The 25,014-nt window shown below is 38.4% G+C and overlaps 1 protein-coding gene and 1 pseudogene across 4 annotated transcripts in view; both read right to left on the reverse strand.

The window, feature by feature from the left end:
* Nucleotides 1–2,192: 2,192 nt before the first annotated feature.
* On the reverse strand, nucleotides 2,193–4,002 carry LOC138158961 (serine/threonine-protein kinase A-Raf pseudogene; annotated as a pseudogene).
* A 1,133-nt stretch (nucleotides 4,003–5,135) lies between these two features.
* The window catches only part of INIP (INTS3 and NABP interacting protein), a 46,377-nt gene continuing 26,498 nt past the window's right edge, over nucleotides 5,136–25,014 (reverse strand). For all 4 annotated transcript variants that reach the window (XM_069085333.1, XM_069085336.1, XM_069085334.1 and 1 more), the window contains 3 exons: nucleotides 10,194–10,296; nucleotides 9,032–9,122; nucleotides 5,136–5,863 (listed from right to left, as the gene is read on the reverse strand). In XM_069085333.1, coding sequence (XP_068941434.1) covers nucleotides 5,768–5,863; nucleotides 9,032–9,122; nucleotides 10,194–10,296 — 290 coding nt within the window. In that variant the 3' untranslated portion in view covers nucleotides 5,136–5,767. The remainder of the gene's footprint in view (nucleotides 5,864–9,031; nucleotides 9,123–10,193; nucleotides 10,297–25,014) is intronic.

The raw sequence follows: 25,014 nt of genomic DNA on the forward strand, positions 1-25,014 counted from the left end.
TCTGCCTGTATACTTTGAAGTTTGGGGTGCTGACCTTTTTCCCCTCAACGAGGTAAATGATATATGTTTGACTGATTAAAGTAAGCTTATTAACCCATTTTGAGTTGCTTTCCTTTAACAAAGCAGATCCAAGAACCTGTGTTGGCAGCAAACCCTGGGGATGCTTGGAGTGCTTGCTGCGACAATCCCCATTTACCTCAAATACCTATAAAAAATGACTCTAAACAAATTTTAGAGCTACAGAACCCACAAAATGACAGAATGAAATACATTTCCAGTGGAGGAGACTGGCAAACTGACAGCAAGGGTCTACCTCACCAGGCTGGGAGCAGAGAGCAGTCCTTCATGGGCCACACACACATACCAGAAGCACAGATCAGCCAGAGCAGACCTCAATGGAGTGAATAACTGGCAGCTGTGGTGGAAGGAAGTAAAAGGTCAGTGGGGAAGCTGTTGGAACTGGGTGAGAGAAGAGCATGGTCTGGCCCCTGCCCCCAGGCAGTGGAGGTGGTGGCTGCAGCTGCTGCCACGGCAGTTACTTTCTGAGCTCCAGGCCCACAGAGAGTGGGAGAACCAAGCTGACTGACCAGAGGGCAATTGCAGGAATCTCTTTGCTGGCACTAAGGCAGGATTCTCTTGTTGTGCCCTGCTTGGATCTGGGTCACAGTCTTGGTGGTCCTGGGGAGAGGAGGAGTGCTGGCATGGCAGAACTTGTTGAGGCTGTGAAGAAGCAGTCCTCCTCACAGTTCTGAGGCAGGTGCCTAGAAGAAGCTCTGACAACAGCTGTGCAAAACCTCAGAAATTTGGGACACAGAACTCTCCACTCTGGAAACAGCTCTACCACGGCAAAGAGCTCAAAAGTCAAGTATTTTGCTAGCAAGATGAGTAAACAGAGGAAGAGAAATCAGACTATAGAATTGTTCTTTGGTGCAAAAGATCAAAACATAGAACCAGAAGACAACAAAGTCAAAACTCCTGCATTAAAAGCCTCCAAGAAAAATATGAACTGGTCATAGGCCATAGAGGAACTCAAGAAGGATTTTGAAAATCAAGCAAGAGAAGTAGAGGAAAAATTGGGAAGAGAAATGAAAGTGATGCAAGAAAATCATGAAAAACGAGTCAACAGCTTCCTAAAGGAGACCCAAAAAAATACTGAATAACACCTTAAAAAGTAGACTAATTCAAATGGCGAAAGAGGTCCAAAAAACCAATGAGGAGAAGAATGCCATAAAAGGCCAAATTGGCCAGACGGAAAAGGAAGTTCAAAAGCTCACTGAAGAAAATAATTCCTTCAGAATTAGATTGGGGCAAATAGAAGCTAATGACTTTATGATAAATCAAGATATTATAAAACAGATCCAAAAGAATGAAATAACAGAAGGCAATGTAAAATATCTCATTGGAAAAACCATTGACCTGGAAAGCAGATCCAGGAGAGATAATTTTAAAATGATTGGACTACTTGAAAGCCCTGATCAAAAAATGAGCCTAGACACCATCTTTCTTATTTTTTTGGAGGGCAACTGGGGTTAAGTGACGTGCCCAAAGTCACACAGCTACTAAGTGTGTCAAGCGTCTAATGCTGGATTTGAACTCAGGTCCTCCTGAATCCAGAGCTGGTGTTCTATTCACTGCACCACCTAGCTGTCCCTAGACATCATCTTTCAAGAAATTATCAAGGAAAACTACCCTGATATTCTAGAACCAGAGGGCAAAACAGAAATTGAAAGAATTCACCCATTGCCTCTTGAAAAAGATCCCAAAAAGAAAACTCCTAGGAATATTATAGAAAATTCCAGAGTTCCCAGGTCAAGAAGAAAATATTACAAGGTGTCAGGAAGAAACAATTTGAGTATTGTGGAAACACAATAAGGATGACACACAATCTAGCAGCTTCTACATTAAGGGATCAAAGGGCTTGTAATATGATATTCCAAAGGGCAAAGGTGCTAGGATTAAAACCAAGAATCACCTACCTAGCAAAAGTGAGTAAAATACTTCAGGGGAAAATATGGATAGTCAATGAAATAGAGGACTTTCAAGCATTCTTTTTTTTTTTTTAAGTGATCAAAGGGAGAACTGGGCAGCCTCCTGTGCTTCTTGTGGGGGGAGGGGAAACAGGTGCAGGAATGGGGGTGGGTGGGCTCCCTTCCTCGCCACTGGCCTTTGAACCCCGTCCTCCCCCACCCCAGGCTGCCTAGTTCTGGGGAAACTGGAGTCATTGCTACTAGGTGTGGGGCACAGGGAAACGCACCCTGGGGCCCCTGGCTCACTAGACCAGGACTGGCCAGAGCCTTTAGGGCCCAAAGACATGAAGAGCTCCCAGCAAGGAAGAAGGTAACTCCTCAGTCTGGACCCAGTGCAGCAAGGGCTCCGAGGCACTGCGCTCAATATTAGGCAGCACTTGCTGGAGCTGCTCAATGGTGACTAGGATCTCTGGGAACAAGGGCCGTTCCTCCCACTAGAAGCAGAAACTGTCTGCCAGCAGTCTATTCATAGCTTTGGGACTGTTGTTGGAGTCCTTGTTGAGGTCTGGTGACAGATAGCCTCGTCCTACCATGAAGATGATCTGATCTTGGTTGTTGATGTGGCTGTAGGGAAGGCTGCCACTCACGAGCTCACACAGAACCACCCCATAGGTGTAGATGTCTGACTGGAAGCTACATGGATTCTTGTCCTGCATTTGGATCACCTCCGAGCCCATCCAGAGCACAGAGCCAGAGAGCTGTTCCACCTGCTGAGCTCCACTCCATCGGGTCTTCATTGTGGCCAGCCCAAAGTCTCCAATTTTCACAGTCAGCCCCTTGTGCAGAAAGGTATTATTGGATTTGAGATCTCGGTGAATGATGTTCTTGGCACGGAGGTAATCCATGTTCTGAGCCGTCTGGAGGGCCACATCAATTAGCTGGACCATGTCAAAGTGGGTGTCAGCCATGTGCAGATGGTGGTAGAGGCTGGAACCATCACACCACTGGGTGATGATGGTGAAGTCAGGCCTCGTCATGAATCCCATGAGCAAGAGGATGTTCACATGGCAAGTCTTCCTAAGGACCTGCATCTCATTCTTGAAGGCCTGAGCTTGCTCAGCTGTGGGCTGTGCCACTTTTAACACCTTCACAGCAATGTCCCTATGCCATCAGCCATGGAACACAGTCCCAAATGAGCCTGTCCCAATCCTCTTCAGCAGCTGCACCTCCCCTGGGGCTACCTCCCAATAGTAGCCCAAGTCTTGGTAGCCCAGGGACTTCACTTTCTTCTCATCAGCTGAAGCTGAGGGTTTGCATTCCAAGGGCTCTGATGAAAACTTGGGGTGTGAGGATTTCCTTCCAGTGGGGGACACAAGGCTGGGGCCAAGACTGGGTCCTCTCCCCCCCTATTCCTTCAGCAGCAAAGGCCTGAGCTGCCTGCTGTATGAGTCTGCTGTCCACAGGCATTGTGGTGCTGATCATGTGCACACTGGGTGTGGATGTGGTGCAGATCCGCTGCAGGGGTGGGCCTCCAGGCCCAGGAAAAGCAAAAGCCTCTCCATGGGAGGCCTGTGTTTGTGTACTTGGGCTCTTTGGAGTGTGGGGCTCACATAGGGCCTGGCTGCCAGGCTGGGGCTCATGAGCACCAGGGCCACCAGTCAAGTCCTGCACACTGTGGTAGAAACCCTGCACAAGGTGGTAAACAGCGCAGCAGTCTAGTTCAGGCCCTGCATCTTCAGTGCCTTATCCAATGAGTCAGAGACGGTCACGCCATCCCTCGTGGTTACCACTGTGCACTGCTGGCAGGGCAGATAGACCTTCACGGTACCTCCAACCCGACTGCTGGTGGAAGGGACAGCGGCAGGATCTTCAGGTGGGGTTAGGCCCCTGGAGGGTTCCACTGTGGTGGCAGCTGGGCCTTGGCTCATCTTGTCCAACCCACAACCAACTGACCTGAACACTGTCACGGTGCTGCCACAGTTGTCTTCCTCCATCTTGGGGCCTGTCTTTCCTCTCCCAGCACTTTCAAGCATTCCTGATGAAAAGACCAGAGCTGACCAGAAAATTTGACTTTCAAATACAAGAATGAAAAAATAAACAGGAAAAAGAAATCATAAGGAACTTATTAAAATTGAACTGTTTACATTCCTACATGGAAAGACAATATTTGTAACTCATGAGACTTTTCTCAGTATGAGAATAGTTGAAGGGAATATATATATATGTATGTATATATATATACATATATATACAAACACACATATATGTATGTATAGGTGAGTGTTATGTGTGTATATCTATATATGTATGTGTACATGTATACATAGACAGAGGGCACAGGATGAGTTGAATATGAAGGGATGATATCTAAAATAAAATTAAGAGGTGAGAGAGTAATATATTGGGAAGAGAAAGGGAGAGATAGAATAGGGTAAATTATCTCACATAAAAGAGGCAAGAGAAAGCTGTTACAATGGAGAGGAAGAGCAGGAAGGTGAAAGGGAATGAGTCAAGCTTACTATCACTGGATTTGGCTTAAAGAGAGAATAATATACCCACTCAACTGGGTATCTTACCCTACAGGAAAAGTAGAAGGGAAGGGAATAAGAGGGGAGGGGGATGATAGAAGGGTGGGCAGATTGAGAGAAGTGGTAGTCAGAAACAAACACTTTTGAAAAGAGACAGTGTCAAAGGAGAAAATAAGAATAAATGGGGGGTGGGATAGGATGGAGGGAAATATAGTTATTCTTTCACAATATGACTACTATGGAAATGTTTTTGCATGGCTGCTCATGTATAGACTATGTTGAATTGCTTGTCTTCCCAGTGAGGGTGGGTGAGGAGAGAAGAAAGGAGATAATCTGGAACTCAAAGTTTTAAAAACAAATGTTAAAAAATTGTTGTTATATGCAACTGGGAAATAAGATATACAGGCAATGGGGTACAGAAATCCATTGTGCCCTACAAGAAAGTAAGGGGGAAGGGAACGGATGGGTAGGATATGAGAGGGCAGTTTGGGGGAAGGAGTAATCAGTATGCTTGCCATCCTGGGGTGAGGGGTAGGGAAGAGATGGGGAGAAAATTTGGAACTCAAAATCTTATGGAAATGAATGTTGAAAACTAAAAATAAATAAATAAATTCTGGGGAAAAAAAGAGTATCAACAATGTTATTGTCACAGTTGCTTTTAATGTCATGTATTAACAGCATTTACATAAATTTCATGTTTATGAAATACTAAAAAAATGTATAATACTAGTTTGTAATTTAGACTAATTTCTCTCTTCTAGGATTAAAGTGAGACAAGGAAAACCAGAGATGAGGTCACATAAAAGATTTCAGAATCATTTTCCAAACCAATATGTTCAAGAACATGAATTCAGGGGTTACAACAATAACAGTCTATTAAAACACCAAGAAGAATGGATGCTTTCTATGGCCAATCCTATTTGTTTAGAATGAAAAATGACATTTCCTTAAAGTTAAGTACCTTACATGGTTTTCCTATATTCTAGTGTGGTGTCATTGTATACTTTATCCTACTTAAGAGTTAAAAAAAAAAGATTTAAAGCAGTCAGGCATGTTGGTATAAATAAATGAAGTGCATTACAGAATGGTTATAAACTGAGTATCACATGCACCATTTATGCACATTTCACCTGCATAGATGTAAAGTGCCTTTCTTGTAACAAGGCATGAAATACAAAATCTCACCAAAAAATGTGAGTCATTTCTTAGCACAGAGTGAATCAGAATGACAGTAACTTTGGCAGGTTATTTTCCCCAATACAAATATTTCTTTCATTCTGGGTCAAGCCGAGGTAAAACAGGAAGAATGAGATTTCCAAATGCAGAGTCCTGAGTTATGAAGTATCCTGAAGAATGTGCATGAGCATGCTGGAAAAAAGAAAGGGAAGATTAACAATCAATTAAAATGACTTGTCCTATATAAGGAATTCAGGGGAAAAAAACTTGGAAAGACTAATATGACATAACATAATGAAGGACTAATAAAAGTGAGGAAAGCCTAACCAGAAGAACTATATACACAATAACCACAATAATATAAACAAAAACAACAAAAAATTCTTGTCACAATAGTTTCTTAAATATGGTAACATTTATAGAGATTTAATATTTAGATCATACTAAAAACTGTACAACAGTAGTAAAAAGACAGATATCTCAAATTAAATGTAATAACCAATCTTGGTGATAAAGAATTGGTGATGATGAAACACCTTCCCCTCTTCTCAGTAGAGACATGGCAGATTATGGGTACAGAACATCATATATAGTCACAGTCACTGTTCTTTATTTTGTTTAACTTTTTTCTTTGTTACCCAGAAGGTTTTAACAATGGGCATGGAGAGAAGGCAAGGGTGGGTGTATCAGGAAGTGACAAAGGTGTAAAAAACGAAAGCCATCAATAACATTTTTAAGATGAGAAAAAAAACCTTCATCCTTTCTAAAATGAAAGGATATTTTAAAAGCAGTTTTTGTGCTATTTATTTTGCCAATAAAACTTAAAAAGAACTATCACAATCTAGTCATAACATTAATCAGCTGAACTAAGTATTCATCTATTTATCTCTGTAATCCCAATCACCAAAGGAGTCATATGAATGCTTTGTTCTCAAAATGGGGACAATTTTTAAACAAGATCTTGTAGTACCACCTCTTGGTGGGGCAGGAAAATGAAAGATCCTGAGTTCATATAAAAAGATTCTAGATTTGCACAGCAAATTTTCTGAGATAACCTAGTAGTAGAAAGGAACAAATGAGCAGAAAAGTGATGATTCTGAAATCAGAGAAGCAGAGAGGTCTGTCTTCAAACTCTCCCTCAGTCTTCAACCTCTCCTAATCTACTGGTTACTTCCCTACTTCCTTCAACTATGATCAAATAATTTTAGAAAAGCATTCACTAGGGGTGGCTAGGTGGCACAGTGAATAGAGCACTGGCCCTGGAGTCAGGAGGACCTGAGTTCAAATGCGGCCTCAGACACTTAACACACACACACACAAACTAGCCATGTGACCTTAGGCAAGTCGTTTAACCCCATTTGCCCTCCAAAAAGCATTCACTAGACCCTACCATGCCCTCTCCCCCTTTTCTCTAACTTCTAAGAAAAAGCTCTCTACTTTTATGCCTCAATTACCTCTCCTCTTATTCACTTCTTAATCCTTTGTAATCTAGCTTCCAGCCCCATCATTCAACTGAAACTACTCTATACAGAGTTAGCAATTTGCCAAATCTGATATCTTTTCCTCCTTCTTGACCTTTCTGAGGCATTCAACATTGTTGCTCAATCTCCTCCAAGATAATTATCTCCTCTCCAGGTTTTTGTGGTATTCTCTCCTTGTTCTCCTCATATCTATCTGGCCATTTCTGCTAAATCTCCTTTACTAATTCTTCATCTATATCACTAAATTATGGGTATATTCCAAGGTCCTTTCTCGGGCCCTTCTCCTCTGTCACTATACTGTCTTGATGATTGATCTCACCAGTTCCCACTGGTTTGATGATCATTTCTATGCACATGATTCCAGGATTTAAATGTCCAGCCTCATTCTCTTATTTCAAACTGAATGTCCTAGAGACATCTCAAATTCAACGTGTCCACAATAAAACTCATTATCATTCCTCTCCAGGCCCTCATCTCATCCTCCTTTACCAAACTTTCCTATTTTTGTTAAGCTAAATGACTTATTAAAGGTCACAGGGATAGACAGTGACTAAACAAGGACTAAAGGATTTGCCTAATTCCAGAACTAGTACTCTAATATAAAATGTTCATTGATGGCTTGTTTGATTTCTTTTCCTGAAATGAGCTTATTTAAATATTTTATTTCCTCTTTTGTTAATCTGGGAAATTATTTTTGTAAATATTCATCTGTTTCACTTATGGTGTCAGATTTATTGGCAATGCATGCAACATTTATAATGATGTTAGATTCCAGATAGAAAAATAAATCTAGGGGTAGCCAGGTGGCGCAGTGAGTAAGAGTGCCAGCCCCAGAGTCGGGAGACTTGGGTTTGGCTCTGGCCTCGGACACTTAACACCCATACAAAAAATAACTGGCTGTGTAACCTTGAGCAAGTTATTTAACCCCAATTGCTTTAAAAAAAAAAAAAGAAAAGAAAAAGAAATCTATCAGCTAATATGCCACAAAAAAAAAAAAACTGAGGAAAGGCAAGGTGAAAAGCAAGCAAAAACAGTACCTTCAGTCCATATGTAACATTTACAAAATATAAAGGACTTAAATAAGCTGACATCTTTCTCTGAGTATCCCACCTAAGCCTAATGTGTATTCAGAAGAATGCCCCCATGTGCATACCCTTTGCCCCAGCAATACCACTTCTAGGGCTGTATTCCAAAGAGATCATAAAAATGTGAAAAGGATCCACATGTACAAAAAATATTTATAGTAGCAATTTTTGTGGTGACCAAGAACTGGAAATTGAGGGGATGCCCATCAATTGGGGAATGGCCAAACAAGTTTTGGTATATGAATGTAATGGAATACTCATGTTCCATAAGAAATGATGAGCAGGCTGACTTCAGAAAAACCTAGAAAGACTTATATAAACTGATGCTGAATGAAGTGAACAGAACCAGGAGAACATCACACACAGTAACAGCCACATTGTGTGATGATTGACTTTGATAGACTTAGCTCTTCTCAGCAATGCAAGGACCTAAAACAATTCCAAGACTCATGATGGAAAATGCCATCAATATCCAGGGAAGGAAAGACGGAGTCTGAATGCAGACCAGAGCATACTATTTGCTCTCTTTTTTGTTTTGTTTTGTTTTCTTCTTTCTCATGGTTCCTCCCATTCATTCTAATTCTTCTATACAACATGACTAATGTGAAAATATGTTTAATAAGAATGTATATGTAGAGTCTATATCAGATTGCATGCCTTCATGGGGAGAGGGCAGGTGGAGAAAATTTAAAACTTATGTAAGTGAATGTTGAAAACTAAAAACAAATTAATTTAAAAAAAAGAAGAGGAAGAATGCCCCCCTTCCCTCCCCACTTTTAGCAACATCTGCTCACCTGTAAAGCAGCCTTCTGCTGCGCAGCAATGTGCTGCTGTTCAGCATGATCACGGAAATCCTTATTAAGGGGGGGCCTGGAGAGGGCAATGCTGAAAAAAAAAAAACCATTACTTGGCTACTTTCAAGGCATAGAACTAGTTATTATTTACAAGCCACATTTTTCACTATATATGGTATGTTCTTTGTGGGTATACAAAAGACCTTTCCAGAGAAAGGAGTTTTTTTTTCCAGTTTACCCAGCTAATGTTATTATAGTCATGCAATCAGAGTCACATGAAATTTTAGGCTTTCAATCTATCACTAACTCTACTGAATTATTTTTAAAAAGCAGTTCATGAATAGTTCAGACATAATAATATTCAGATGGAATAAAACCACATTTTTATTTGTGCATGTATTAAGTTGCATTTATAATACAACAATGAATTTAGGTAGTGAAGATGGTGATCTATTAGGAATAAAAGTTGATGACTTAGCAAAACCCATCTCTCAGCAACCTAAAAAAAACATCTCTATTATAGTGACTACAACTGAATTCCCGCAAGCCCTTTTCACTTCTGAAAAGAAAACTGATAAAATGGCAAATAATGTGATAAGTTTTTCTTCAAATTCTTCTGGAGGAAAAAATTCCCATCATGTAACTGTCTAGGTTAAAAACCCAGATAATACTGTACTCCTGGAATGTGTTTAAAAGATGCCAAATTGTCATCCAAATGATTAAATCAACTGATATTCTGATTAGAGAAAGGCAAATAACCGATGATGACTTTTTCATAAAACCGACCAGTGGTTTTGGCACTATAAAAAATATCTGTGTGATTTCTTCTTTAAAAATATGTGTGCTAGAGGCAGCTAGGTGGCGCAGTAAATAGAGTACAGGCCCTGGAGTCAGGAGGACCTGAGCTCAAATCTGGCCTCAGACACTTTTATTTAAAAAATTACTAGCTGTGTGACTGTGGGCAAGTCACTTAACCCCAAATGCCCTACCTTCCCCCTTGCAAAAAAAAAAAAAAGTTAAAAAAAAAATGTGTGTGCTAACCACAGCATCTTTTTTCTTAAAACAAGAATTGTTTCAATTTTGTGAAGAATCCCAATAACCTACTGTAGATCACAGCTTCAGACTTTGAGATACACTGGCATCCAATTAATATATATAGTACCTGGCTCCAGGATGATTTGTTGAAGATTGGTTTTGCATAAGTAATTTCCTTTTCTCCTTGTCTAGTTCTGCCAGGATTGCTACTCGGTTCTTATTCTGAAAACCTAAGGGAAATAAGAAACAAGAAAAATTTCAATCTTATTTTATGACCCAAGGCCACCTATAACTTTGAAATTAAAACTTCTATTCTTTATGACACTGTGATGAATTCATTACTGTGCGTGTCTCTGCTTATATTAAACTTGCTTTCCCTAGACAGGTATTATGTTTTCTTTCTTTAAGGTGCTATTAAGAAAAATTAAGAGAATTTTATCAATTTCGGTTACAAAACAGACATTCTATAGTGCTCTGCTCTCCTTTATTCTCCTACATAAACTTTCCTCTTCAACTTAAATTCTTTTTCTAAAAGTTTTAATCACCAAGGTAGAGTCATGCCTTTTGTATCTTTGATTTTATGTAACACTACTAGATCTGCTCCCCACCCCAAAGGGATAAAAGAAAGAAAGAAAAAAAGGACCCATATGTATAAAAGTATTTATGACACCTTTTTTTGTAGTGACAAAGAACAGGAAACTAAGAGGAATCCATCAAATAGGTAATGGCTAAACAAATTATAGTTTATTAATATAATGTAATATTATTGTGATGGCAGTTGGGTGGCACAATGGATACAATGCCAGTCTTGGAGTCAGGAAGACATCTTCCTGAGTTCAAATTTGGCCTTAGACACTTACTTGCTGTGTGACCCTGGGCAAGTCACTTAACCATGTTTGCCCCAGTTTCCCTATCTATAAAATGAGTTGGAGAAGGAAATAGCAAACCACTCCAATGTCGTTGCCAAGAAAACCCCAAATGAGGTCGAGTTGGACATGACTGAAATGCATTAACAATATTATTGTGCCATAAGAAATGTATGAAGTGAAAGTGAAGTAAGCAGAAAATGGAGAACAATATGTATAGAGAACAAAATAACATTATAGTGACAACTCTGAAAGACTTTCATCAACTTTCATCAACCAGCCATGTTCCAGAAGACTCCTAATGAAACATTCTACCTACTTCCTGACAGAGAGCTTATGGATTCAAAGAAGCAGAATGAGACATATAGTTTTAGACATTGTCAATGTGGAAATTTGCTTTGTTCTATTGTACGTATTTGTTACAAGGGTTTTCTTTTCTTTTTTTCTTTTCCAACTGGGAGGCAGAAGATGGGAAGGATGGAAGAGTGGTGATAACACCCCTCTCCCAGACTGGAGAACAAAAGAGAGGTCAGAAGGAATCACAGACAAGCAGGACAGCTTTGAAAGTTTATGCTGAAGTTATTCTACGCTTAAAAAGAAAAGCAAGCTCTATGTGACAACCTTGTAGTTTCATGTACAATCCCTTCCTATTCCACAACAAATATGAAAATGCTTATTTTATTTGGTATTTGAGTTCGTTAATTTTTTTTTTTTTTGCTTTTTGGAGGGCAATTGGGGACAAGTAACTTGCCCAAGGTCACACAGCTAGTTTTTGTGTTAAGTGTCTGAGGCCGAATTTGAACTCAGGTCCTCCTGACTACAGAGCTGGTGCTCCCTTCACTGTGCCATTTAGCTGTCCCACTGAGTTCATTATTTTTAAAATGAAAAAATTTTAAATTTTAAATTCTATGATTCATGACTCTCTGGTAATTGGTAAAATACACTCCTCTTTTCAAAATCTTTGACTAAGTCTAAATTTTGTTCTTCCTTGATTCCTTATTTTATCTCTATAACAATAAAAGAAATGCCAATTTCACAAATCTCTAAAACTAAGTGGATTCTGACTCACCTCCAGGAAGTAAACTGAATGCTGTTAGTTGCTCAGTGTATTTGGGGCAATCAGTCTATGTTGAAACGGATACTGATTTACATCAAAGACATAGGATTATAGAGTTAGAGCCATCCATAAGGCTTTATAGATGAGGCATCTGAGGCCCAGAAAAGTGAAGTAACTCAGCTTGCCTATTTGATTACCTTTTTTCTCAAATGCTATTATCTATCAATAATCAAATAAAGGTATTACTACTATTTGAAAATCAGCATTGAAAAGGTGCTGACATCCAGTAAAGGAACCCTCTTTCTGTTACACAGAAACACTTTTATTAGAATACTGAATTCAAATCTACAATCATGCAAACTAACCACAGAAAGGGAGATGTTTAGTCACATGACCAATAAGATGGTGGATACTGTTTTCCACAAATGTTTCTAACCCAAAATATAAAAAAAGGGGAGATGGAGTGGAGGAGTGGAGGATTACATAGCAGATATAAAGTAACTAAAGTTAAATTCACAAGACAGAAGGTCAGAGAAGTAACAAAGAACTCAATATCCCCAACTCCAGTCCCCAACTTACTCGGCACACAGGCACAGTGAGCATAAGCATAAGCAACTTTGTAGATTTTTTACTTCAAATTATAGCTATGGTTAGCCCTCTCCTGCAGAGTGGGGACTAAGATCACCCCACAATGAGCTGCAGACACTGATTCCACCCACCCACTGGAAGGAAGGAAAGCAGAAAGGGGAAGTGGAAAATATGAGAAACCCAAAGCCCCTATCTAAAGGGAAAGTCGCTTCCATCCAAGGGAGAGGGGACTATAAACACAGCTGCGGAAAGTATTTCCCCTGCCAAAGTATATTCTGGACAGGGATATGTCCAGGCTCCCATATAATGCACCTGAGGCATATGTGCAGCAATGCAAAGCAGAGTCACTACTAAAACTAAGTCAAGTGACTTGGGAATACAAGAAAGAGCCTGAAAAAACAAAAAATCCAAGGAGGATGCCTAAATAAAAACCTAGGTCACAGGTAAATAAACCAATAGAGAACCTCATAATGGCAGAAGGAACAATGAGTAAAAAACTCAAGAGAGGCTATGATGGTGGAATCCTCATAAAGCTACCCCCAGTCTCAATAGTCTACCTTCCTTGTGGGCCTCACTGAACAGTAGACATATCCTGATTTAACTACACAATCTGGCTTTAACCACACCACTGCCCCCAGACTCAGTCACAGGCCTCAGTGAACAGCAGGTCCATTATCCCGAGCTAGCCACTACCCCCAGACTCAATATAGCCACTTTTCCCTACCTAGCCACAGCTTTCTCCCATCCTACCCCCTGCTGACCCAATATCCTGATTCCCACATATTTGTCTCACTGCCTCACAAGAACAACATGTGTGTCCATGAACTCATGCCGCACTAGAACAGCAGGCATGTCCATGTTACAGAACCCTAGCCACTGCCTCTAGCTAGCCACTGCCCCCAGACCTATTCCTCATATTTCTCACAGAAAAAGCAAGTGTGTCCATGCACTCAACCACAGCCACATCCATCTAATCTCAGACAGGACCACAATAGCCAGGCAATCAGAAAGCAGCATCACCAGGATGCCGAGCAGGATGTGGACCCCAAAATAATAGAAGGAACTTTCCCTAAGTAGGCACCTACACCTTTATGTGAACTTAAGACATAGAGAGGCATATTATATCATTACCATACATACTGCCCCCCCCAATGGGTTTTTCTGTATTCATTGTGGGTAACTGCATGCATAGTTCCACTGAGGCTGGGACCCCTCCCCTATTATCTAATCCCCTGACAAACCCCTCCTGCCTTTTTAATGCTCATAATTTCTGTTGTGTAATCATCATTATACTATAAAATTGTCTGTCATGTCTTACTGAAGTTGCCAGTTCTTTTTTGGAACTAGGCCCGATTCTGAGAGGTATCACTCAATAAATACCTTTGCTTGGATTGGGGATAGTCTAAATCTGAATTCTTTCAAGATGACCCCCCACAAAACACCATGAAATCACAATGGCCGGACCTTTAGAACAAGTAAATTTTATTTTTCTATAAAGAAAAAATGAACCAAAATTCCTTGATTGATTTCAGAATTCTGCAGACTCCCCAGAGATCAAGAAATGGCAGTAAGAAACTCCAGAATGGCTTTAAAAGAGAAGTAAAACTATTAAAAGAAGATAATAGCATGCCAGTAGGTCAGAAACTAGAGCTTGAAACACAGAACTGAACAAAGAAAAACAACAATATCAAGGAAATAAATGAAAAAAATGTGAAGGAAAGTAGCCTAGCAGTTCCAGCAGTAATCATGAAAATAATCTGGTACTGACGAAGAATTAAAGTGGTAGATCAGTGGAATATATTAGTTACACAACACAAAGTAGTAAATAACCATAATGATCTGGAGGCAAGAACTCACCATTTGACAAAAATTTCTGGGAAAACTGGAAAGTAGCTTGGCAGAAACTAAGTACAGATCAACATTTTTCACACCATATAAAAATATAAGGTCAAAATGGGTACATGATTTGGACATAAAAGAAGCAACTTAGAGTAGCACAGACAATTTTGTCTATCAAATCTATGGCTAAGGGAAGAATTTATGACCAAATGAGATCAAAAGAAGTAAAATGGATAATTTTGATTACATTAAATTTAAAAAATTCTGTACAAACAAAACCAATGCAGCCAAGATTAGAAATAATGTAGGAAATTGGAGAGAAATCTTTTTACATCGAATTTCTCTGATAAAGGCCTCCTTTTTCAAAGACATAAGGAACTGAGTAAAATTTATAAAAGTAAGAGCCAACTGATAAATGACCAAAGGATATGAACAGGCAGTTTTCATAAGAAGAAATCAAAGCTACCTAGAATCATATGAAAAAATGCTCTAAATCACCACTGATTACAAATTAAAACAACCTGGAGGTACCATCAATCAATCAGATTGGATAACATGATAAAAAAGGAAATGACAAATGCTAAAAGAGATGTGGAAAAATTGGGATACTAATGCACTGCTACAGAGTTGTGAAGTGGTCTAACCATTCTGGAGGGCAATTGAGAACTATGCTCAGAAGGACATAAAACTGTGTATATACCCTTTGATCCAGCAATACCACTACTAGGTCTGTTTCCTAAAGAGATTAAAGAAAAAGGGAAAGGACTTTTATATGCTTAAAAATATTTACAGCAGCTCTTTTTGTGGTAACAAAGAACTGGAAATTTAGGGAATGCCCATCAACTGGGGAATGGCTGAACAAGCCATGGTATATGATTGTGATGGAATACTATTATGCTATAGGATGCAATCAGAAAAACCAAGAAAACTTATATAAATTGATGCAAAGTAAAGTGAGGAAAACCAGGAGAATAACAGCAATATTGTAACAATGATAAACTGTGAAAGACTTAGCTACTCTGATCAACACAATGATCCAAGACAACTCTGAAGGATTTAAGATGAAAATGCTATCCACCTCCAGGGAGAGAACTGATGAACTCTGAGTTCAGTTTAAAGTATAATTTTTTCACTTTTTTCTTTTATTTTTTTTTAACAAGGCTACTATGGAATTACATGATTTCACATGTAATTGATACCATATTGCTTGCCTTCTTAGTGGGTGAGGAAGAGACTCTAGGGAAGGAGAGAATTCAGAACTCATTTTTTTTAAAGATGCTGAACTAAATAAATAATAAACTTTTTTTTAAAAAAGAACACTCAAAAAAGAAAAACAAATACAGAGCTTAGAAGACACAATGGACATTCTCTCCAAAGAAGGAAAGGCTCTAAAAGAGGAGATGACAGATTTAGAACAAAAGAAAAAATACATAAGTGGAAAAAAATTAGGCAAAAAGAAACAAAAGGGAACAATATTAAAAGTATACATGAATTCTATACAAGCCAGAACTGACCTTGAAGATAGGATGCAGACAGATAAGGATCACAGGTGTCTCAGAAGAGCATAACAAATTAAAAAAAAGAAACAAAAACTGAAAGTCATATTGCAACAAATAATACAAGAAAATTATCCATAACTTCTGAATAAAAGTAACACAGCAATGATTGATCAAATCTACAGATTAATGGTGCGGATGTGGGGGTGGTAGAGGGACACCCATACCTCAAACTCCAAGTAACTATTTTTCACAATATATTTTCTCCCCATTCTCCTTTCCTTCATCCAAAGAGCCAGTCATTCCTTACAACAAAAATAAAAATAACAAAGAGAAAAAAGCATTTCACCAAATCTGACACCTAAATCAATGCTGACAATATGTTCAGTGTTTCACATATACAGTGGAATCCCAATATAAAGAAGAGATGAAGGTGCATTGTCATGTTTCTTCTTCAGGGTCAAGTTTGTTCATTATCATCTAATATTCAGTTTTGGTTTTTGTTGTCAATTACTGCATCAACATATGTCTTCCTGTAATCTTCATATTCATTGTTTCTTACAGTAAATATCTCACTAAAAACCACAAATTGCGTAGCCATTCTAAATCACTGAGTATCTACTCTGCTTCCACTTCACTGCTATTGCAGAAAAGGGATGTTTCAAATAATTTGGTGTATATTGACACTTTCTTATCTATCTTTGACTTCTTTGAGGGCATATCTGTTCAGCAGTGGGATCTCTAGGTCAAGGCATAATTTCAACGAGTCTATCTTTTAAAAATAATAATGGATAGAGTTAGGCTTGGAATCAAGAAGACCTAAGTTCAAATCCTGCTTCAGACACTTAATAGTTATAACAACCCGGGGCGGCCAGGTAGCACAGTGAGTAAGAGCACCGACTCCAGTGTCAGGATGACCTGGGGATCAAATCCGGGCTCAGACACTTAGCATCCACCCAGAAACACCTGGCTGTGTAACCTTGAGCAAGTTACTTAACCCCGATTGCTTAAAAAAAAAAATAGTTACACAACCCTAGGCAAGTCATTTAACATCTCTCAGCCTCAGTTTCTTAATCTGTTTTCTCATTTGTAAAATGGGGAGTGGGGAGGGAGGGAGAATTTGATGAACTCTAAGGTCCCTTCCATGGGCTTTATTTAAAAGATGACCACCAATCCCCACCATAATAAATTTAAGGTAATCTTTCCCAGGATAGGGTCAAATAACAATCGCTCATATTTTAGGGCACACTGTGCTTTATGAAGTGAGATACGTATATACACATACACATACATACACATGTAAAATCTCCTTTGATACCTGAAACAACCTTCAGTCACTCAGTTAGCATTTATTAAGTACCTACGATGTGCCAGGCGCTGTACTAAGTGCTAGGAATACAAAGAAAAGCTCAAGAGTCTCTGCCCTCAAGGAAGGGGAAGACAACACGCAAACAATTATGTACACACAAGCTACACACAAGATAAGCTGGAAATAATCAACAGAGGAAAGGCATTAGCATTTAGGGGAATAAGGTAAGGCTTCTTGTAGGAGGTAGGATTTTAGTTGGGACTAGAAGTAAGCCAAGGAAGCTAGGAGGCAGAGATGAGGAAGGAGAGAGTTCCAGGTAAAGGGCACAGCCAGCGAAAATCCCTGGAGTTGGGATATGGAGCATCTAAAGCAAGGAACAGCAAGGAAGCCAGTGTCACTTTATCACAGAGTATTTGGGGTTGCGGGGGGGAATGTAATGTGAGCTGGTATTTATTTGTGCGGCTACAGAAGTGGGTATATTGAATCATTTTATAAGGTGGAAATAAAAGGTAGGAAAACTGAATAAATTACTAAATACAAGTAATTGGCATGGATTGGCCATTGGCTAGGAAGTGGACATTTAGAAGGCATATCCAGATTTAAGCAATTACAAGCCATCTGCCATAGGTGTTGATAAAATAGTTTGCCCTCTTCATTTCTACTCTCCTTCCGAATAGTTGTATCCAAGCAGTTGTTCTCTCCACTTCTCTTTTTGCTCCCTCTGTTAGACCAAGTACAAGGATTGATCTGCATCCAGCACCTGAAGATATGCAAAATTTGTACAAAGATATCTTCTATGAAAATGATTTGTAATCTTTAGACTTACTACCTGGGAGATGTCTTATGATGTAAAATCCCCATCCTTTGGGCTGTGGGATTTGGTGGTGGGTTTTTTTCAGGGGTTTTGGTTTGTTTTGTTTTCTCCAAATAAACCTAATCTTTAAAGTTTAAAAAAAAAAAAGACTAGAGAAGTAGGAAGGTGTCAGTGCATGGAGCATTGTAAAAGCCAAACAGAAAATTTTATTTATTTAATCCTAGAAGCAATAGGAAACCACTAGAGTTGAAGGAAGAGAGTGACAAGATTAGACTTTCATTTTAGGAAGATCATTTTGACAGCTGAGTAGAGGGTGGACTGGAGAAGAGACTGGAGGCAGAGAGACCAACCATTATGCTACTGCAGTAGGTGTGAGGTGATGAGGACCTGCACCAGGGTAGCGGCAGTGACAGAGGAGAAAAGGAGCGTGAGAGACGTTACAAAGGTAGAAACAATAGAATTTGGCAAACTAATTGGATGTGGGTACATGAGGAGTGGTGACTAGGAGGATAGTGGTATTCTTGACAACAATAAGAAAGTTAGAAAGGCAGAGAGGGTTTGGAAGGAAAGATAATGAGCTTAATTTTGGATATGCTGAATTTAAGATGTTTATTGAACATCCAATGAGAATTATTCAACTGGCAGATGGAGATGCTAGACTGGAGTTCAGGAGAGGGGTTAGGACTAGACAAATAAATCTTAAGACCATCTGTACAAAAATGATGATTAAATCCATGGGATCTGATGAGACCACCAAATAAAGTAGTACAAGGGGAGAGGAGAAGACAGCCTAGGACAGAGGCCCATGGGACATTGGGACATCCATGGTTAGCAAGTGTGACATCTACTAAAGAAGACTAATAAGGAAGGTCAGAAAGATAGAAGAAAGAACTAGGTCAGCAGTGTCATGACAACCCAGAAAGAAGAAAGTATTAAGGACAAGAGAGTAACTGACAATGTCAAAGACTGAAGAGGGGTCAAGAAGGCTAAGGATTGAGAATAGGCCACTGGTTTTGGTAATTTTGGAGAGGTTAATTTCAATTAAATGATGAAGTTGGAAGCAAGACTACAAAGAGTTAAGAAGGAGGTGAGTGGAAAGGAAGAGGAGGGATCAGTTGTAGAACAGCATTCTCAAGGAGTATAACCAAAAAAGGGAAAAGAGAGATAGAAAATTAGACAGCAAGGATGGACTGATGAAGCAAGTTTTTTGAGGAAGGAAAACATAGGTATGTTTGTAGGAAGTAGAGAAACAGCCAGCAGACATGAAAAGACTAAAGATAAAATGGAAAAGTGAGGATAATAGCAGGGGCAATTTGCTGGAGAAGATGGGATGGAATGGGATCACTTGCACATGTAAAGAGGTTTGCCTTGGCAAAGAGAAAGGTCACCTCCTTTAGGTGAACCAGGAATAAAGAGAAAAAAAAATATAATGCATCTTAGTGATATGAGATGAGAAAGAAGAGAGGAGGGAACTAATAAGCAAATGGCCTCAACTTTTTCAGTGAAATATGAGGCAGGGTTCTCAGCTGACAGGGTGAGAGAAAGGAGAATCATGGGAAATTTGAGCAAAGATGAAAAGATTTTGAAAAGCCAATGTAGTAAATGGGGAAGTGAGTTGATTAAGGAAGGGTAAAAGGGCTGCCTTACACAGTGATGGTCCAATTGATTTTATATAACATAACTTTGTAGTAGACCTAGTCAGCACAGTTTTGTGATTTTCTCCAGAATGATGTAGCAGCTCTGAAATAATCCAAGGCTGAGGCCTGGCAGGGCAAGATCTTTGAAAGGGCAAAGGGGAAAGAGATTTGAAAGAGGATGGTGTAGAGTTGAACCAGTTTACCAAGAGGTCCAGAAGGGGAAGGAAGGTCAGTATATCTTGTATGGGGAGGATGGCCTGGGAAAGAATGAAGGTGGAGAGATTGGAGATCACAGTGAGGATGAAGAACAGGTTTGGGAGTTGCAAGGCATTAGGAAAGGTGGAATGGCAACAGACAAATTAATTTCAGAGTTCATGAACATGGAAGTGGAGCATTTGTGAATGATGGCAAGATCAAGGGTATGACCATCTTTGTGTATAAATGAGGTAGGGTGAGAGAGTAGATTATGGGAAATGAGTAAGCTGAAGAACTGGGAGGCTGGGGTGCTCGTGGAATTATAAATAGGAAATCTGCAGTCCCCCCATATGAAGGAAGGAATTGTGGAGAAGAGAAAGACTATGAACCAGGTACTGAACTCAATGAGTAAGGAAGGAGGAATACCCTGGGGACTGGCTGACAACTACCACCAGAATCTTGTTTGGGATTATGGATTATTGGAAATATGGAATGTATGAGTCTCAAAGGTAGAGATTATTGAATAAAGATGGTATTGAATAAAGATTATTTAATAAAGATTGAATAAAGATGGAAGAGAAAAGGTAATGAGGATCAAAGAGTATTCCAACTTAATGACCAATAAGGGGGCAGGGGTATAACTGAAAATACCACTAATGTTAGAAAAGGTACTCAAGGAAGCTTGATAGGTGTGATAGGTGCTATTGTCATCTCTATTTTATAGATGAGGAAATTGAGGCTATGAAAGGTTAAGTGATGTATTCAGGGTCACATGGCTAGTATCGGTTAGAGTCTGAATGGAGACCTTACTGAATTTAAGCACAGTGCTCTAGCCACTAGTGACAGAAGGCATCTAAGATCCCCTTACTCTTTGGTCTCAACATCACAATACTCTTTGAGCCTCTCTCTTCTCTGTCTCTGTCTCTTTCTGTTGTGTGATAGTGCAAGTACATGCAAGTGGTACACTTTCCAACTACCAATAAAGCTATGTTCCTTATATGTGTGTGTATGAGTTGTTTGCTCCTTTTGTTTCCTTCTACTTACTGTTCCATTTCATTAATGCTGCCTAAAAATAACAATTCAGTTCCAGATAATTCATTGTGGTGAATCACTGGAATAGATTAGGTACACAATACATAGTATTAAATGATCACAGTAATCTAGTGTTTGATAAACCCAAAGATCTAAGCTTTTGTGATAAGAACTCACTCTCTGATAAAAATTGGTGGGGAAAATGGAAAATAGCTTGGCAGAAACTAAGTACAGACCAATATTTCACCCCATATACTAATATAAGATCAAAATGGATACTTGATTTGGATATAACAGAAGCAAATTAGGGGAGCATAGATAATTTTATCTGTCATATTTATGGATAAGGGAAAAATTTATACCAGACAAGAGATAGAGAAGATCAAAAGAAGTGAAATGGATAGTTTTGATTTCAGTACATTACAAAATTTTTCTATAGACAAAACCAATACAGCCAAGATTAGGGGGAAGAGTGGGCAGCTAGGTGGCACAGTGAACAGAGCACTGGCCCTGGAGTCAGAAGAGCCTAAGTTCTAATCCGGCCTCAGACACAACACAAAAACTAGCTGTGTGACCTTGGGCAAGTCACTTAACCCCAATTGCCCTACCTTCCACCCCTCCAAAAAAAAGAAAAAAAAAGATTAGGGGGAAAAAGCATGAAATTTGGGGAAAATTTCTACAGCAAATTCAAATATATAAGAAACTGAGTAAATTTTATAAAAATAAGAGCCATCTTCAATTGATAAATGGTCATTAAAATGAACAGGAAGTTTTCAATAGAAAAAAAAATCAAAGCTATCTAGAGTCATATGAAAAAAATGCTCTAAATCACCACTGAAACGCAAATTAAAGAAACTTGGAGGTACCACCAAACAGTTTGGCTAACATGATGGAAAAGGAAAATGACAAATGCTAGAAGGGATGTGGAAAAACTGGGATACTAATGCACTGCTAGTAGAGCTGTAAACTGATCCAACCATTCTGGAAAGCAATTTGGAACTAAGCTCGAAAGGATGTAAAACTATGCATACCCTCTGACCCAGCAATACCACTATCTATATCCTAAAGAGATTAAAGAAAAAGTAAAAGGACCTATATATACCAAAATATTTACAACAGTTTTTTTTTTGTAGTGGCAAAGAATTGGAAATGGAAGGGATTCACCAACTGGTGAATGGCTAGACAAGTTGTGGTATATGATTGTGATGGAATACAATTATGCTGCAAGAAATGATGAGTAAGATGCAATCAGAAAAACCTGAGAAAACTTACATGAACTGATGCAAAGTGAAGTGAGCAGAATCAGGAGAATAATGTACATAGTAACAGCAATATTGTAACGATGATCAAATGTGAAAGACTTAGGCACTATGAGTCGTACAATGATCCAAAATAATTCCATAGACCTTACAATGAAAGATGCTATCCACCTCCAGAACAAGAACCATGAAGTCTGAGTGCGGATAGAAGCATACTTTTTTAGCTTTATTTTTTCTTGGTTTTTTTGTTCTTGTTTTTCGGGTGGTTTGGGGTTTCGTTTTCTTTTTGTTGTTATTGTTGTTTCTTTTTGCAGCGTGGCTAACACGGAAATGTTCTGCATGATTCCACACGTATAACTGATATCACATTGCTTGCCTTCTCAATGGGTTGGGGAGGAGTAGCAAGAGGGAAAGAATTCTGAACTCAACTTTTTTTTTAAACAAGTTTAAAATAAGTAACAAATTATTATTTTTTTTTTTAGATTTTACTTTTTGCTTTTTGGAGGGGGGAAGGTAGGGCAATTGGGGTTAAGTGACTTGTCCAAGGTCACATGGCCAGTTTTGTGTTAAGTGTCTGAGGTCACATTTGAACTCAAGTCCTCCTGACTCCAGGGTTGGTGCTCTATTCACTGTACTACCTAGCTGTCCCCAAATTAAGTTTTTAAAAAATAATTTATTAAGTTCCTTTTATGTGCAATATACTGTACAAAGAACCAGGAATACAATGAAAAAAATTATCCAGTCCCTATTCTCAAGTAATTTAGGATCTAACAGAAGTAACTCTTTTGCACACAGAAAATGTCATGAACAATACTATTCTCACTTGATTATTTTAACTTAAAAAAAAATTCAATTCAATGTAAAACATAAGGGAAAGAGGATATTTCATTTTTTTCTATGTGTCACTGATACCTCACATGTATAGGTAGGTACTTAACAAATATTTGCTGTGAATTTTCTAAAGAAATATTTCTAATTCATTTATAAATAGATAACATGTATCAGAACAAGCATGATGGCCTGATTGGTAAATTAATGGCCTCATCTGAACCTCTGGGGTCCACTGCCAGTATGGACAGAAGATTATGGAGGTAGTTTGGAAGTAAAGTAATGCTTATGTATGACAACAGATTAGGAAATGTTGGGCATCACTTAAGAGTTGAATTTTCATACATGAAATCACAAATAAAATAAAAATAAAACTAATAAATAAATTAAAATAAAATAAAATAAAACTATTTTTTTTTCATAACTAATTTAAACTATGGAATAGTTCCTTTCATTTCCTTCCTTCTTCTCTGCTCTAATCATATTCATGTCTGTTGAGCAGGACCTGCAATGAAGTCATTAGGAGTATAATCAAATTACCTCCTCTTTGTATTGTAATTTTATAAATTGGAGTTGCTAGCTGCCCTCATAATCCCTTCCTTAGTGGTTTCTAAGAATGTTCTATGAGTCTCTGAAATTAGAATGAAAATATATTTCAGTGGTGCTTCTATTATTTGTAGTTAGAAGTCAATTTTACACAAATATTTCAGGGTTTTACATGAATGTTAGGTTGCTCATTTACTTCTAAGCCCCTTTATATATTAAGGATTTAAAGACAATCAACATGAATCATCATAAATAATTGAGGATCAAAACCTGATAAAAAGTTTCAACTACACATAGATTTAGATCTTGCTGCTGCTATATTTTTTCGAATTATAGGTGTGTAGCCTAGGTGAGCAATGATACACAATAAAGTTTTAAAGATAACATTAGGCAATATTTAAGAAAATAGAAATGAGTATAGCATTTCTGTCCAAGAACTTCCAACATTCCCAGAACTTGCCAATTTTTGAAACATTACAACTACACCATCTAATTTATGACTACTTTTCACTGGTGCTTATAAGTCCAAAAGATAAAAATGAGATGTCTCAAACTAAAACTAAAAACCATAGTAAACCTTAATATACTAATAAGAGTGGTAAAACAAAAATAAATTAACTACCATCTGTGCTTCTAACCAAGTCAATATTAATGCCTGAAAAAGTCACAAGCAATCATTTTGATATTAAGCTTGCTTTTTATTTCATTTTTAAAGCACAATGCAACATGAACTTCTAAGTTAATTCTGCATCAATAGTCTTCAAAATAGTAACTAACCAGAAAATTTAGTTGGCTTGTTGGTGTTTAAATTTTGATTGAAATTATTTTAGAAACATAAGACTTTTAAAATTCTGTAACAAATTCAAAGGGGTCTCCAAATTGTGTAGGTTGTGATATGGGGTCGTGACCCACAGTTTAAGAAGCACTGAAGCTGTCAAAAGTGGAAAAAGTTTAAGAAGTCCTGTCATAGATGATGCAAAGGTGGCTCAAACTGAAGAGCTTTGCAACAGCTCTTCACTCTTTTAATGTATATAAAGAAGAGCAATTTATTATTTTCTTTATTAACAATTATTTTCTCTTGTTCCCATTTCCCTCCAACTCAATTAAACAACCAAAAAAAGGGAGTAAATTAGGAGTACAAGAAGGGATAAGGAAGGGAGAGAGGAAGCAAGGAAGAGAAATTCTACCAATAAATATGCATAGCCAAGCTAAGCAAATTTCCCATTGGTCTTTTCCAAAATACATGGCTCATTCACTACCAATGAAGAGATGCAAATTCTCAACATTCTAACATTATTAAGAAAATATAGTAAATTTTAGGTTCACTTTTAAGAAATATTTACAGTATGGAGACTATAGTCTCCATTTACTTACCTAGGGAATGTTAACACACCAGTGCCCTGAGTATTAGATTCCTCACTTAGCTATGCCATTTCATTAAAATCAGATAAAAGTCAATATATCTAGGCAATTCTATTATTA

The sequence above is a fragment of the Petaurus breviceps genome, unplaced genomic scaffold, assembly GCF_028583685.1.
Source record: "Petaurus breviceps papuanus isolate PSGF00001 unplaced genomic scaffold, PetGlider_PUasm1.0 175, whole genome shotgun sequence".
In the NCBI taxonomy this organism is placed as follows: domain Eukaryota; kingdom Metazoa; phylum Chordata; class Mammalia; order Diprotodontia; family Petauridae; genus Petaurus; species Petaurus breviceps.